The sequence below is a fragment of the Zootermopsis nevadensis genome, unplaced genomic scaffold (assembly GCF_977971745.1).
Source record: "Zootermopsis nevadensis isolate Lab colony 2312 unplaced genomic scaffold, Znev_1.0 Znev_ptg000017l, whole genome shotgun sequence".
NCBI classification, from domain to species: domain Eukaryota; kingdom Metazoa; phylum Arthropoda; class Insecta; order Blattodea; family Termopsidae; genus Zootermopsis; species Zootermopsis nevadensis.
Window position 1 is genome coordinate 13,697,647 of NW_028259149.1, and position 16,716 is coordinate 13,714,362.

The following is a 16,716-nucleotide window of genomic DNA, read 5'->3' on the forward strand; positions in this document are numbered from 1 at the left end:
GAGAACGACGTACTGTGGTGAATATTTAGATCTATTAATACAGGATGGATAAATCTGCGTAATACGGTGCTTTAAAGTTTCTGGGTCCTTCTCGTCACCTAATAGGCCAATTGATACGATGATCAGATAGAGAATGGGTTGATGATTTTCACAATAATCTTACCATTCGAAAATATATGACTAAATTATACAGTTCGAAAAGCGTCTTTTATTAACGCAAGAACCAATAAATGTATTGGAAACACAGGCATACTCATTCTTATTCTTATAGAGTGGAAATATGAGATTCGAGAGGTTTCCTTAATTTACAGTGAACTGCAAATACGCTGAATGCACACTACAAGGCGAACATCCACGTCTCTTTAAATCATTCCTGCTTAATCGCATTGCAAATGTTTTTTCTCCCATTTGAAATTTGTTCTGTCTTTTGAATAGGTTTGTTTAAAATACTATAAAATTCCCCATATATTTGCATGTCCTTTTATAGCTCGAGAACGGATACCCTACATCGATCTGCACCAAATTTGGCATGCTTATTCCTTGAGACCAGAAAGAGAACGCAACATGGCCAAACTGTAGACAAAGTGTCTTGAGTTAGACTCCCAGTGAGTGTGGTACCTGTAGCCCGGAAATAAAACGATAGAAGAACGGTGTGGAGCCCAAAATGTTTCTTTTTCGAAAAGGAGGTTAGGGAACCAAAGACTACAACCCCTAAACGCTGTCCTGGGTTCCATTCCCGGTGAAGATTTTGAGTTTAGGTTTTTTTCCCCATGATCTACAACTATACCTGTCGAATGATCAGGCCTGTGGAAAGCCTTCGGGCAGTAAAGACTGACAAAAGAATTTTAAACATTTATCGAATTTCCCCTCTGTGGGCACCGCTGATATGTGCCGTGAATTACCATCTGGAATATGGTTGATTGACGGGTGTAACATTACGAAGAACGCATGGGTAAGAAGTGTCCTCAGACATTTCATGGGATGTGGGTTGCGGCTGGCTCCTGTAGCTACAAGCCGGTCTGTCTGGTTCACAGATTATCTTATGATCCAAATGGCTGACTGTCACATTCTTGCTTCTAGACTGCACGTCCTCCGTCCTCGGGACAGGTTGCCATATCAGCAGAGTCTGGGGGAAGGGCTTGCCCTTTAAGGTTGCAGGAAGGGGAGCACACTAGTGCGTAAAATATTAATGAACAGCGGGGGGATTCCACCCTGCATGAATAAGCACTGCTGAAAGATTCGCAACTGGTGGTCCGCGTGGTACACGCGTCAATGCCATATTTGTATTGAATCTCAAATATGAGCCACGTAGGTCGGTCGAAATGCAGTTAAGACAGAAGACATGAGAAATGTTTTCCAGAATTTAGGTGGGGAAGAATTTTTGAAAGTTCAGGATTGACAGACCTAGGTAATGGTAGGATAATATGAAGTTAAATTTCATGGGTGAGTTATGTGAATGGGAGATGGATGCAGCTGGTTGAAAAACGTGCAGAAGGTTTTTATTTTCGGCTCGTCCAGCGTGAAGAATAAACTATAACAGACAAATTCTTAAAAATTTATCTACCTGTAAGTTCACACAGAGCCACGGTGGTCTAGCGGTTAGAACGCTGGCCTTGCAATCCTGGGGTCTCGGGTTCGATTCCCGGCGGTGCCCGAATTTATAACTTGTGTTGGGCAAGGCCGTGGTCTAGGCAACACGGAGTTTTCCTCCGGGGGCTTCCCCGGTTTCTCCGTGGCATCCCAACAATTACTCCATTCACACACAGAAGAAGGCAATGGCAAACCACTTCTGGATCATCTGCCAAGAACGTATATGAACAGGTCCCAGTCGGAGAAAAGGATGGAAGGATCCTGTTCATATGGACCTGTCGTCAGACAGAACACTAAATAAATAAATAAAAATAATGTCCCGGAATGACCATCTTTTGTAGATCCACGCTGGAGTAATTAAATAACGTTACCTAAGCCTTCACACTGGACATACGTTGTATTTCTCCTGCATTATTATTGTTGATAAAACAGGTGTTTAAAACTTCTGTCCGAAGGAGTACCGCATGGAGTACTTTCATTACAGTCTTGTTAAACGCCTATATGAAGTCCCAGTGTTGGACTACATCAGCGGAAAATGTTATTTCGTACTAGTCGTACTATTGGAAGTAACAGCCAGTAAGACAACACAGGATGTCCTTAATGCTAAATACACCACAGGTGTAAATCCTGCCCACTGTAACTAATTTTGCTGTGTAATTTAATTCCACAGTACCATCACGGCTTATACAATCAGACGTGTTCCGTCTCCAATTTTAAGATTGGTCCTGACATTATTTCTTGGGTCTTTCTACGTTTCTTTCCCTTGTCGGCTTATATTTCGGAATTTTCGTTCAGATCAATAGGTTTTGTAGCTGTCAATATTTGTAACAATATTTGTTAGACGACACTGATGTCTTATTTCCTCATTATGTTTGTAGTCATATAAGTGAACCTAATACTTTAATTTCTGTAGCTTCGATCTTTATTCCTGCTTCGTACTCGGGAGGTACTGGGTTCCAATCTCGACCCTAACTGAGGTTTTCGTGATTTCCCTCAGTACCTCCAGCCAAATGCCGAGAAAGTACCTTAAACTAGGTCACGACCGCTTCCTTCCATATCATTTCCAATTCATTGTTCATTAATCATCCGACGTTATGTACTGTTGGAGTCGATGTAATATCGACGTCATTCGATCGAACGCAATCTATGCTGCAGCCCAAATAATAAAATTTATCAACTTGTTCAACATTCGGCTATATGAAGCTTGCTGCCTCCATCTTCTGGGCAGACGCAGAAGACAGACATATTCATACTCGCGCCTTGAGAACCTTAGATCTCATAAATATATTATTTGTTACAACTTCTGAACTGAGAGATTCCGCGCCTTTAAAGGCAAGGCCTTCGCTTTTGTTTGTAGAGATTTTTTAAATCGTGTTTATATGAAGTATTGTTTGGACTAAAAATTGTTCTCTTGAAGTTGTCTTCTGGAATATAACGTAATTTTTACTTGATCTGGAGTCAGAGTCACATCCTGTAACGAGCTGGAGCGCAGCATCACAGATCGATATGGAGAAAACTGCACCTCCATTGGATGCTGGGAATCTCTGGGTGAGCTCGCTGCAGTGGCGGACCACGCAGAACTTATCACGCGTCCTCCACTTCAGATTGTCCATTATATTTGGAGAGTCTAACAGAATTATAATTAATATCTCTTTTCTTTTGAACTTCGCATTCCTCAGCTCAAACTGTTCATTAATTATCTTCAACAAATGAAAATATATCTACGCCTATAGTAGATTTATCTCGGCCGCCATGTTTCTTTGCTTTCTGTAAAATAATTACACATTAAAAAAGCTTTAACGCAAAATTTCAGGATCCGACATTAAGTGACTCCAGTTTCTCCCCATTGCCCTTGTAATATTCTTATGACAGAAAATTTAACATTCAAAAGTAGGATTGCGTGTAACGTGATTTACAAGCCAACTGTAATAACATTTTGTGAGCTGGTTCGAAAGTTGTCTGATCTGAGGGTTCAAATCTCCGCCCTTATCCTGACAGATTCGTGGCTTTACTCAGTCATCAGGCATGTTCTGGGATAATACTTTAAATTAGGCCATTGTCGCATGTTTTCACATCCTTCCCAATCCATACCATCTGATCATTCGAGTGAACAATTAACTGAAAACTTCGTTACATAAACTACGAATAAATAAACTCCCTTCCCTCAGATCTGTTTGTCGCTTTCCCCTGCGCAGAATTTAAAGGGTATTTGAATTTTAATTAATCTGTCCAAATGTAAATGAGAGAGCAGAGGGTTAAACTGAAAATGCTTAACTGTCGCTGGTTGTGCTCGGCTCGCGGCCTTATATTGCGATACTCTGCAGCACGCCACTGATTGGCGCCTGCGCGGTCGATTCCCTAGCTACATCCATAGCTGGGTCCAGGGTTCGCTGTCGTCTGAAGAAGACTGCAAAGTGTTGGGCGGCGGACTGAATAAACTGGTGTTGTGAGGGTGGCCCTACTGGATTCCTTCTCAGCCATTCTGTCACACTCTCCAGGGTGTTTAGGCTACTGCCATTTTGTGTCAGGATAAGCTTACGGAATAATTATGCATTATGTTTGTTTCTGTTTTGAGTCATTTAACAGGCTTTAATTGAATTAACCTTGGTATGGAAGTCAAGCCTCTTATAATTTAATTCTCAATTTCATATTATTCGTAGTGTCATCAAAGTGGCTTTGAAAACTTTTGGGCTGGGAGCTATACACACTTAAATTAACGTAGGTTCCAAAATGATTGTATGATAGATCTTCGAAAAAGTGCAGCTTTTGAAATATACTTTTTTTTTTTGTAGAATGTTCGGCTATTATCGCAGCAATAATGATTATTCGAATTCCATGAAATGCAGTAAATTTCTTGACAAACTGAGTTACTGTCCGCCTCTCAGAAGAGTTATATTTCATGGAGTTAATTAGGTGGAAGGAAAAAATAAGTCAGTGTGTTTCTCGTTCTGTCCAACAGCGCGAAATATGTTTTTGTTTCAAAGAAATAGATTTCCTCCTACGTAATCCTCGTAACGAGCTGTTTATGTCTGTCTGTCTGTTTTCCCCTAATTTATTTAAGATCGTCATGATTATATAATCAAGCGATTAACTTGGTATTTGGCGCAAATATGTAGCTTAGAAGTCAGTTGCAGCTTTGTACCTTGTACAGTGGATTAACAAGGTGAGATACTATGTCTCTGTGGAATTGGGCCCCTAACAGGACAATTTTCAATCACCCCACCGCCCACATGATATCTGAGTGAATATTGAGTAGCGGTCGAATTATTTTGACAGAAGAAACTGAAGATCTCGAAGAAAGACTTGTCCCAGTTGTATTTTGCCCACCACAAATCCCACATAGACTGACCTGGGCGCAATCCCGTGTCTCTGCAATGAAAATCCGACGACAAACCGCCTGACCTACGGCACTACCGATGTATTTCTACCTTAGTGGCTACCTAACAAATCATTAGTGTCGCCATAAAAGTGCGCAACATCTAACTTTGTATGCGTTAATATTATTTTGAAGCAAATAGTCCAAGTACAGAAATGTAGGTATGGACTGCGTTTAGTGTTCTTACACTGCCATTAAAAAACTAAAGAGATTTCAACAGTTCTGTGCAGCTATGAAATTCCAAAAACAAACTCAACTAAAATTATACAGAAGAGGCTAATTATAATTTTATTTAATTCGAATATTGGATGTTAATAACAAAACAACCGAGAAGAACATAAATAACAGAAGTGAATTTCCTCAGAGGCGTCGCAGATACAGAATCACACATCATAACTTTAATAGGAACATCAGAGTAGAACAGGGAACAACACATCAATACCGTGGCATTGGGGTCTTCATATCTCACGGAATTAGAATTTAAAGAGAAGATGGAGGAAACTGACGAAGAGGGTGGATGATAAGGGCTAATCGATTGTCCTGAAGAGGCGAAATTCTTCCCCACGTTTATACTTCTTTTTCTCCCCGGTCACCCCTAGCGACTGCAGCTTCTCGTCCGCCGTCACCCACATAACACCCAGATCATCCCTTCTTGAGGAAGCGCGGCACGGGGGTGTGCGGAGAGGGTGCAATCAAACCGGCAGGTGGGCGGATGCAGTGGCGGTTTTCTTAGAGGAACGGGGCCGAATTGGCAGTGAGGGCGTCACCGGTTCAGGATATCTCGAACCGAAACAACTTATGAAGTTCAAATGCTTCTATCTGTAAGAGGCTAGCAGGAAGTATAAATTAATAATTATACTTGAAGATTTCTGTCTTCTGGGTTCTTGCGCCCTGATGACGGAGGCAGTATGACCTCTGAAACGTTGGTTAGCATCGACCAGACTACACAGCGCAACAACCCAGAAGACAGGAATCTTCATACTCATCGCCCTGATGATGGAGGCAGTATGACCTCTGAAACGTTGGTAAACATCAACCAGACTTCACAGCGCAACAACCTAGAAGACGGAAATCTTCATACTCTGATGATGGAGGCAGTATGACCTCCGAAATGTTGGTAAACATCTACCAGACTACACAGCGCAACAACCCAGAAGACAGAAATCTTCATACTCATCGCCCTGATGATGGAGGCAGTATGACCTCTGAAACGTTGGTAAATATCTACCAGACTACACAGGGCAACAACCCAGAAGACAGATATCTTCATACTCATCGCCCTGATGATGGAGGCAGTATGACCTCTGAAACGTTGGTTAACATCGACCAGACTACACAGCGCAACAACCCAGAAGACAGAAATCTTCAAGTATTCCGCTTTGAAAACCTCCAATCTTACAATAATTATACTTTCTTGTTGTATGGGAGCATATATTTCTGTTATCGCGGTATCTACAGATTCCAAATACATTATTGTATTTATCATGTATGATTTCGAATGTTTCAGTCTCCAATTAATGTTCCGAGCGTTGTTTCAACACACATGCTTGTACGTTAGCCGTCTCGGTATTGATAACGACATAAAAATAGAATGTATCAAGACAGAAAGATGTCAGTGGCATTATGTCATACCGAGTTCCACGAAAAGGGTTTTGTAGGCTTTGACGCTTTTACAACGATGGAAATAAAGATGGTGGCTCCCGACGCCGTGTGTTATTTTGACTTATGCTAGGGTTTCGGGGGAAAAAAAAAGAGACTGGCCTAAGTCTTCAGCATTTTTGCAGCGGAACAATATCGCCATAAGCATGTTTGTGTTACTCATAGGACCCTTCTATATTAAGTCAGGGGCCTGACCTCACAGACGTGCGACGCGGTTGTAAGATTTCGAAAGAGCGGTCCCGACTGCCTGTTTCAACTGCGAAGTGCACAAGAAATGTTGTGCTTGTTAATCGACTACGTTTGAAGGTTTCTGACGATGGTCGTTACTATACGTAAAATATTACTAATGGACATTGGCCATCTTCTAAATTTATAAAATTATAAAACTATAACGTTTCAAAAGCTGGATTCTAAAACCCAGACAACGTAATTTTTATAATTATATCATTTAGACCAGTGGTATTCAACCTTTTTTGTTCGCGTACCCCCAGATATAATTTCTCTTCATCTTTGTACCCCCAAAGTTGTTGGTGTATAATTCAAGTTATACATAGTATATAATCTACATCTAAAATAAATTAAAAACATTACATTACTGATTATTCAGTGTTTATCATAAAATAATATTTTTTTTAAATTTCACGTACCCCCTAAGATGTCTTTGAGTATCCCCGGGGGTACGCGTACCCCAGGTTGAATACCGCTTATTTAGACGATGGTCAAAGTCCAAAAACGAAATTCCTTCTCGCCTCCCCACGAAATTTTGGATTAAATGTAGACAAGCTGCTTACGTGGTAAAGCATGAGCACATTAACTGTTTTCAGACGTGGTTTGTCCTTCCCGGGTAACACTGTTTCCATATTTCGATGAAAATTGTAAAAAATTAAGCGTTTCTACGACATTTGATCTTTTCTGGTTAAAATATATTGCGTCTGGATGACAGGTGGGTCCCACAGCCGGTCCAGACGAAGAGACAAACATTCGTGCTTATTCTAGAAATCCAACCCTGGTCGCCCAGCCCTCAGATAGTCACTTCATTGACTGAGCTGTCCCGGGTCATATAACTTATTCAACATTGTCTTAAATTCCGCCATTGGACCCTACCCTGAGGCACTTAAGTCCAGTTGACATCGTCTCTTTAATATTCGTTTAAATATTGCTTTCCCATCGTAAGTACAAATTCAGTCCACTTATAAACAGTGTTGATCATCTTGGACGGACATCTTTTACATTTTTTCTACTGCTGAAAAACCTCCGATGTTTTACGTCAGATTTGGATCTGATAACACTAAACAAATCAGTCGTAAGAACTTCGACCTTTAGATCGTAAAAGTATGTGTTTGCTGTTAAAGGAATTTGGAATTTGAACTTGATTCTTATTAGGCGTCAGGTTGACTGCTGGAACTGGTCCGATTCGTGTTTACTTGGTTAAGTACCAGAGACGCAAGTACGTTGTTACCTCTTGTAATGAGGAGAGAATGCATTAAACAGCAATTTATTAACAGCAGCGCTAAATGGCAGGCTCCGAGTCAACGCGACGGCGGGGGTTGAAAGCGAACGGTGAAGTCTGTTAGTGCGAAGACGACATACAGCAGCGAAAAAGAAAGGAAATGAAAAGAGAGAAATTACGTAATTAAGAAGGTACGAAAGACGGAAAATGAATTACATAAAAGCAGGGAAATGGGGGGAGAGAGTGAATGGAGAAATTAAATGGGCAAGCTCACCCATTTTCCATTTCAAGGTTTTGCATCTCTGGTGGTCTTACTCATTCACTGTTAGCAAGATTTGAAAAATGAACTCTTTAAAGAAAGTTACACTGGCATTCCAAAGTTGTTCATCAAGCCACATCACGTATATTGTTGTTGCACTAATGTGACTGAAGGTCATTGTTGCGCTTTGGCCATTCTTGAATTAATGTGTTCTCATATCGGTGTTGCGCCCAAGGTCATTCCTACACTAAAGTGACGCTAGACCATTTTTGCTCAGCAGTGTCCTTTGGTAATTCTTGTACTAATGCAATCAGACATCCAATTGTTGTGCAACAATGGAACAATTTACAATCCTCGATCCACAGGTCGTTCTTGCACACATCTGGTCAAAGGTCATTGTTTCACAACAAGTGATTCCAACACTGGAACCTCCAGTATTGTTGAGTCGTAAGCCATTGTTCCACGGTGTTCTAGTGGTTAGAACGCTGGCCTTGTAATCCTGGGGTCCCGGGTTCAATTCCCGGTGATTCCCGAATTTATAACTTGTGTTGGGCAAGGCCGTGGTCTAGGCAACACGGAGTTTTCCTCCGGGGGCTTCTTCCCCGGTTTCTCCGTGGCATTCCAACAATTACTCCATTCACACACAGAAGAAGGCAATGGCAAACCACTTCTGGATCATCTGCCAAGAACGTATATGAACAGGTCCCAGTCCGAGAAAAGGATGGAAGGATCCTGTTCATATGGACCTGTCGTCAGACAGAACACTAAAAAAAATGGGGGAAAAGCCATTGTTGTATTAATATGATCCGAGGTCATTATTGCTGAACAGTATGCCTTCGTGTTCTACCCCGTAGGAAAACGTGGTAGGCGTGAAGAACACCTAATAATGTGTCCCAACACTACAAGAACTCTGTTTCGGGCACAGCCTATGAACGCTGCTTGTATTAACTTCTTCCTTTGGTTTTTTAAATGTGGACCATTCCGTTTTGAAACTGAAGTTGTTTGTTGCCGATATCTACTAGGATATTTTGTCATGTATCGATTTATTCTATCCTGTGATTCCTTTTCGAGAAAATTGATAGTTGGATTTGAGTTTTGCTTCATGGAAGGAAGGGATTTTAGTGATCAAAACAGATGCAAATTAAATTCGCCTCACAGCTTTTAGCGTGCACCGTCAACATAAAACTTTACCAGTCTTCTGAATTTTTTGGGAGACGCTTACTAACACACATGACTTATGACATGAATTATGAAGGACCAGTATTGAAATATTTAGGAACATTGCTGAGACCTGGTCATATCTGTAACTAAAGGTCAGACGGTGGCCTGCTACGAGTTTGGTTCAGTTGTAGTCCATTTGTGCAGCAACTATTCCAATAGACGTTTGCACCGAGGGCAACTATCGTGCAATACTGCGTTTGTGTGTGTCTCTGAAGGAATGAAAGGGGCAGAGCCCCATCGACAATTGTTTTCCAAGTTAGAACAGAACAGTTCGCCACTAGAAGTCTGTACGAGTGGATCTAAATGCTTAAAAGCGACCGAACAAGTGTTTTTGCGGACAAACAAGGACGTCCATCCACAAACGAATAGAACATTGAGAATGCTCAAGCAGTGATTCATGGAAACTGAAGGGTAACTAGTACGGAAATTGCTGCAAGATTGGGCATTAATATGGCTTTCCCTTGGTGGAAACCTTCCATATAGCAGCAACTATCTCTTCGCCACACAAACTCGGCGCAACTGAACTACACTATCAGCATGTCACCGTCCGACCTTGAGCTACAGTATGACCAGGTCTCATCAGTGTTGCCAATCGTACAACGAAAATATTCCATTACTGTCCTTACAATTTAATTCCCCTCGTAAAATGTAACATATTGAAACATTGCTATTTATTAAACGATGAATTCCAAACTGTACTGACGAAGAATGTGGAAGGATTTGTACTAAATCGGTCGTGGTATATTTCGAACTCCTATCCAGTATTCGCCTGGAAGGACTAAACTGAGGAAGACCACGAAACCCTCAGATAACAGGACCCCCCCCCCCAGGCCAAGATGCAAAGCGGGTAACCGTTCGACCTCAGCGTTCTGTAGTGAGTTCAAATAACTCATAGTCATTTAACAATTTTTAGATGCATATTTTTTCCTGCGAAGTTAACTGTTCTGAGGTCACTTCGGAATAATCCCATCAGGTCCTTGAATAAAGCTAATTGCCTGTTCTGACGTTACATGTTCCACCCCGATATTCAAGTCGTATTTATCTAATGCTTCCATTACTTTAAACGTGGTTTGCCATGTAATGTAATTAATTACAGTCCCTTTGACGTCCTCTAATCGATTTTTCTTCCCTCCTCGCTCTTGAATATGCAGACCATTTCATCCCCTTTGATAATACCGCGCTCCGCAGGAATTTGTTAACAAGACTGTATCATCAACACCCCATCTGTGTGGTGAGCCACATTAGTCGTTTCGCCCTTTGTTTATGCCTCAAAATCGTGCTTGCGTATTTTTAAGTATCGTTATCTTGTCATGTGAACAACTTTTCTGCAAAAAATTGCCAGTCGATCTCACATTCGTTAGATCAGTGATTACACCCCCCCCCCCCCCTCCCGGAAGCCGTGAACCTTCGGTCAGGGTACTAAAGTGGATGAGTAATCTTGGATGGCTACAGTAAATTTGAAGTTTATTTTATTATTTTTATGTAATTTTGCATTTTTTGCAAGTTAAATAATTTCGAAGATTTCTGTCTTCTGGGTTGCTGCGCTGTGTAGTCTGGTCGATGTTAGCCAACGTTTCAGAGGTCATACTGCCTCCATCATCAGGGCGGTGAGTATGAAGATTTCTGTCTTCTGGGTTGTTGCGCTGTGTAGTCTGGTCGATGTTAACCAACGTTTCAGAGGTCATACTGCCTCCTTCATCAGGGCGGTGAGTATGAAGATTTCTGTCTTCTGGGTTGTTGCGCTGTGTAGTCTGGTCGATGTTTACCAACGTTTCAGAGGTCATACTGCCTCCGTCATCAGGGCGATGAGTATGAAGATTTCTGTCTTCTGGGTTGTTGCGATGTGTAGTCTGGTCGATGTTAACCAACGTTTCTGAGGTCATACTGCCTCCGTCATCAGAGTATGAAGATTTCTGTCTTCTGGGTTGTTGCGCTGTGTAGTCTGGTCGATGTTTACCAACGTTTCAGAGGTCATACTACCTCCATCATCAGGGCGATGAGTATGAAGATTTCTGTTTTCTGTGTTGTTGCGCTGTGTAGTATGGTAGATGTGTAGCGACGTTTATAAGTGCTTGCTGCCTCGATTACCAGGGCGATAAGTAACCTTACTCATCGCCCTGAGTACCTCTGAAACGTTGGTCTACACGGCGCTACAACCCAGAAGACATCTATCTTTAATGTGAGGAACTTCATACAGTTACAATCCCGCTTGTCTGTCACTTATCTCAACACCAACAGTTTATATTGCATTACTTCACAACGCCGTACTGCAGAATTTCAATTCAAAATGACATTTTTTAACTGTCACGCAGTTATCAGGTTCATTGTACCTGAAGAAAGGACTTGATTATGGCTACGTTACAGTTGAAAAAGGTTGCTCTGAAGTGACACCGGCGAAATTCTGCAGCATGTGGTAGACGGTGATGGTTGTGTAACAAATGACAGACTAATGGAATTGTAATTACAGTAGAGAAGCCACGGTGGTCTAGCGGTTAGAACGCTGGCCTTGTAATCCTGGAGTCTCGGGTTCGATTCCCGGCGGTGCCCGAATATATAACTTATGTTGGGCAAGGCCGTGGTCTAGGCATCACGGAGTTTTCCTCCGGGGGCTTCCCCGGTTTCTCCGTGGCATCCCAACAATTACTCCATTCACACACAGAAGAAGGCAATGGCAAACCACTTCTGGATCATCTGCCAAGAACGTATATGAACAGGTCCCAGTCCGAGAAAAGGATGGAAGGATCCTGTTCACATGGACCTGTCGTCAGACAGAACACTAAATAATAATAATTACAGTAGAGTCCGGTTAATCGGAGCAGCCGTTTAGTTGGGACAAATCTTAAAGAAAAAAAATAAATCGAGAAAATAACCTAAATTTGTTTCGCTTATTAAGACGCCATCCCGTTTAATCGGGACATTGAGTGTTGTGGCGTTTGGCGTGGAGGAGTCAGTGAGTCATCGCCGATTCACTCAGTAACGAACTTTTGCGTATTCGGACAGTGTAGTTTTAAGCATTCAGGCTTAGAGACCGATAGTGAAAATGACGCCATTTTGGAAGTGCAACACGTCAGAAACTACGAAGAGTTTGCATGCATCGACAACAGTCTTCAATGTTACAATGAAAATGAAGATTATGAGGACGAAATTGTTGAACAAATTGCAGCAAAACACCAAAAGACATCAGAAGACCAGAGAAGTGATGAGGACGACACACCTGAGTTTGATCGAGTGACTAACCAGGATGCTGGAAAATTTGTTGTGGAATTACGACGCTACTTCTTTCAGGAAGGCAATGAAGGCGGTCCTATATCTGCACTAGATATCTGCGCGTATTTTGTTCAGTTGCAGTCAATCAAGAGGGCAGACTCGATAAATTCACCCAACATCATTAACTGTTAAGAACTGCGTGTTCGATACATACATTAGATTTGAATTGCTTTTAGAGTAAATATTCTTCTCTGATCTGTACCATTTGCTCCAAAATTCATTTACAGTATTTCTGTTGCTCAATAAATCATCTCAATAAACGGGAGTTGGTCTTTTGTTTTAAACCTTTTCAACTCTTTACGTGGAACTTCGCCTAATCGAGGCAACCGCTTAATTTGGCCAAAGTGTTATAGTCCCGATGTGTCCCAATTAACCGTAATCCACTGTATATGATTAACAGAGCAGGATCTGCGCTACAAGATTACGAAGAGGTTTTTTTAACTTCGGGTTCTGCTATCGAGTTGTTTTTGGAAATCCTACTACATTGTTTTAGTCCCGTCCAATGGTAGGTTCTGGTATTAGCGGGGTTTGGTTCTAGTCTAGGTCTAGTTCTGTCATCAGAGATTTTGACTGTGTGTGTGGAAACACTGCCATATGTTCTGACGAGTTCTCTCGGTGGCAGGGCTGGATGCTGGATGTGTTCGCGTATAGACCGTCCGCTTGGGTCGATACGGACCGGAGTGTCGGGGTGTGGGTAGTGTTACGGTAAGGTGGGCGGGTGGATGATTCTGTACGCTTACTTTTCTGTAGCATTTCCCTCTTGCAAGATGGATAAACTAACAATTCCCACAACCCCTCGTGGTGTTACTCCCCTACAAGCTGTTATAATGAAAGTTTGAGAGGGAATAGGGCAGATTTACGAGAAGGGCGTGTAGATGTGCCCTCAGTGAGGGTCGTTACGTTTGTCTGCCATGTCGAACTAACATTCACATATCTAACATCCCGTCTTAACATGTCCGACTCGTTTCAAGACGACATTTTTTAGAAATTAGAAATTCTGAAAAGAAGTTATGTTGCTAACTTCCCTCGTTTAAATTTATTTTGCATAGAAAGGCTATCACATTGTAAATTAATAGTTTTTATAGCTTAATAATCTGTTTCTATGCAGTATAACTTCCAGTAAATACTCTTCTTTTGCCAGAATTACTCTACATCAGCGTTTCTCAACCTATGGTACGCATACCACTAGTGGTGCGCGAGGCAGTGTTGAGTGTTACGCGAACTAAGTTAATATTAACATAAATAACGGTTTTCCCTGAACGCATTTCGTTAGTGGTACATTTAATGTGTTAAATTAGGATTAGTGATACGCCAGCGAAAAGGGTGAGAACCCCTGCTCAACATCATACAAAACGTCCCTCCCTGATTTTTTTTGGTACTTTTTACGTTCCAAATTATATTTTGTTTAAAGATCTTTCTTCTGTACAATATTTCCATGGTAACGAGAAACCTCATTTTATACAACGCTAAAAGAATTTTATATACACCACTTTAGCTCTAAGCAGTTCAAATACAGAACACAAAATCTTATAATCTTCTACTGTTGAATAAATTCGGCTAACTTGTTCCCAGAAATTCTTCGTTTCCAGAAATGATACTTTAATATACAGTGTCCAGGGAGGATATGTCAAGACTTTATCAGTTCTTGGGGAAATTCTAAGTGAAAAATGTTATATCAGCATGGGTCTGATTCGTAACGTTTACCGAGATATGCAGGTCTCTACATTTTGATAAAAAAACAATAAAAAGCTGATTACCAGTATACTAGTGCAGAATGTTTTCAAAGTGACCACCTGCTTCAACGCACGTTTCGAGCCGCCGATCCATCGAATCTTGCCAAGGAAAACGTGGAAAGTCATTTCTGAAGTCTTCGAACGTATCCTGTATGCGTTCTACCAGCCGCTCCCTAGTTTCCGGTTTACCTCGCCGATAAACGATGCTCTTAAAGAAATTCCAGACAAAGAAATCCAACGGACATAAGTCAGGGGAACGGGATGTCCATGTTACAGGACCTCCTCGTCCGATCCACCTTCCTCGAAATTTTCGATTTAGGTATTTAGCAACCTCCTTGCCGCAGTGAGGCTGTGCCCCATCGTGTTGTATCCACATCCGGACTATCGATGCCAGAGGTACATCTTCCAAGAAAAGTGGAAGTTCGTGTTGCAAAAAATGGCTGTATTGTACAGACGTAAGGCGTCCTTCGATGAAATGTGGACCAATCGCAGAAAATCTGTGCTGAAAGTTACATTCAACCACATCATAATCAGCTTTTTATATTTTTTTTATCAAAATGCAGAGACCTGCATATCTTGGTAACAGTTACGAATCAAACCAATGTTGATATAACATTTTTCACTTAGAATTTCCCCAAGAATCAACTGAAATATCCTCCCCGGACATCCTGTGTGTATCCTGTATATCTCCTATTTTATTAAACTGACAACATTCTCCTTCTCTGAAAACATCCCCGAACTCCATACGAGTACAATCGCCCTTCGTCAAGAATTCTTTGTTTTTATCCATACACAATTTCAAACGCGTAATTGCAGTGATTAGTTAACATCGCCTGCTTTTGTTCGTGAGGACAGTGTTGATGTTCGTAGTTACGCTACACTTTCTTAATGTATCAGTTTCTGAAGATGGACCATATTGTGTTACGGGCTATGAAGTGAGGTTAGTACCGCACTTACGTTTTCTTGGTGCAGTTGTACTCGTCGGAGAAGTCCTTGCAGTCGTTGTCGCCGTCGCATCTCCATGTGGACTTGACGCAGAGTCCGTTGTCGCATTGAAATTCTTCGGAGGTGCAATTCATGTCGTAGCCTGCCGGAAGAAATAGGAGAGTCGCAATGAGTTTTTTGGGTCCGAAGATGGCTGTCTTCTGGGTTGTAGGTAGCATGTTCTTCCGAAACGTGGGTTTACAATCAGACATCTATACGGCTAAACAACCCAAAAGACCGCTATCTGAAGGAGAAGGAAATTTTACCGAAAGGGCAGAGTTCATTACGGCGTAAAAATTACATGAAATATATTGAACTTTCATGTGGTGTTTGACATTTTTTCTGCAGTTGAAAAGAGTCCAACCAACATTGACATGTGTCACTACAGAGACGTATAAATTATTTCAGTGAATGCTTACCGCATCAAATTAAGTTTTAAATAAAAATTATGTGTCTTAATGAGATTGAGGCCTTTAGTTTACGAACTTCGTCAATAGTGCGATAAATGTGACGGGGGGGGGGGGGACGTTTTCTGCGCAGTCAAAGTGCGTCGGGCAGTTTAAAATATTTGGACTCGTGCCGTTACTGCTGCTACACGATGGTAAGAGAACCTGTGACACGTGACAGATTTCTTCCTACACCCGACACCCACTCAGTCCTCCTACCCCCACATTTCACACAGGAGGAATTTTCTCTCTTTGTATTTCCACATGAAGGCGCCCTACTAAGTTTTCCTTGTTGCCGATTCTATTTGACGTCTTCCCACTCTACGACTGAGCGAGTGAGTGGATGATTTGAAAAAAGATTTTTAAATTTTAAAATTTTAAAATAATACACCAGCACCTGTCCGGACGGGCTGATTAAAACTACGACAAACCTCAATTCTAAAGGATCCTGACGATGGTAGATTACACTTAAAATTATTCTTTGTCTGGACTTTTTCCATCGTCCTTGTTTAAAAGAGGAAACCACGACGTTTCGGAAACTGGCTTGCAGTTTCTTCTTTTAAACAAGGACGATGGAATACGGACAAACCTGCCCGAATACTTTGTATCTGGTACAATATTCGAAGTCGGGACTTTCCAAATAACTAAGATAATAGCGAAAAGTGGCATATTATCAAGTTCGTTTGCATAAAATTTACATACATTCCGAATTAGTTACATTTATACTGTAT

At 41.4% G+C, this 16,716-nt stretch overlaps 2 protein-coding genes across 3 annotated transcripts in view; one reads left to right on the plus strand and one right to left on the minus strand.

The window, feature by feature from the left end:
- Lrp4 (LDL receptor related protein 4) overlaps positions 1-16,716 on the minus strand; it is a 77,851-nt gene that overhangs the window by 47,797 nt on the left and 13,338 nt on the right. For both annotated transcript variants that reach the window (XM_022059696.2, XM_087350547.1), the window contains exon 3: positions 15,513-15,642. In XM_022059696.2, coding sequence (XP_021915388.2) covers positions 15,513-15,642 — 130 coding nt within the window. The remainder of the gene's footprint in view (positions 1-15,512; positions 15,643-16,716) is intronic.
- LOC110827761 (putative protein-lysine deacylase ABHD14B) overlaps positions 1-16,716 on the plus strand; it is a 76,994-nt gene that overhangs the window by 41,779 nt on the left and 18,499 nt on the right. The window lies entirely within an intron of this gene.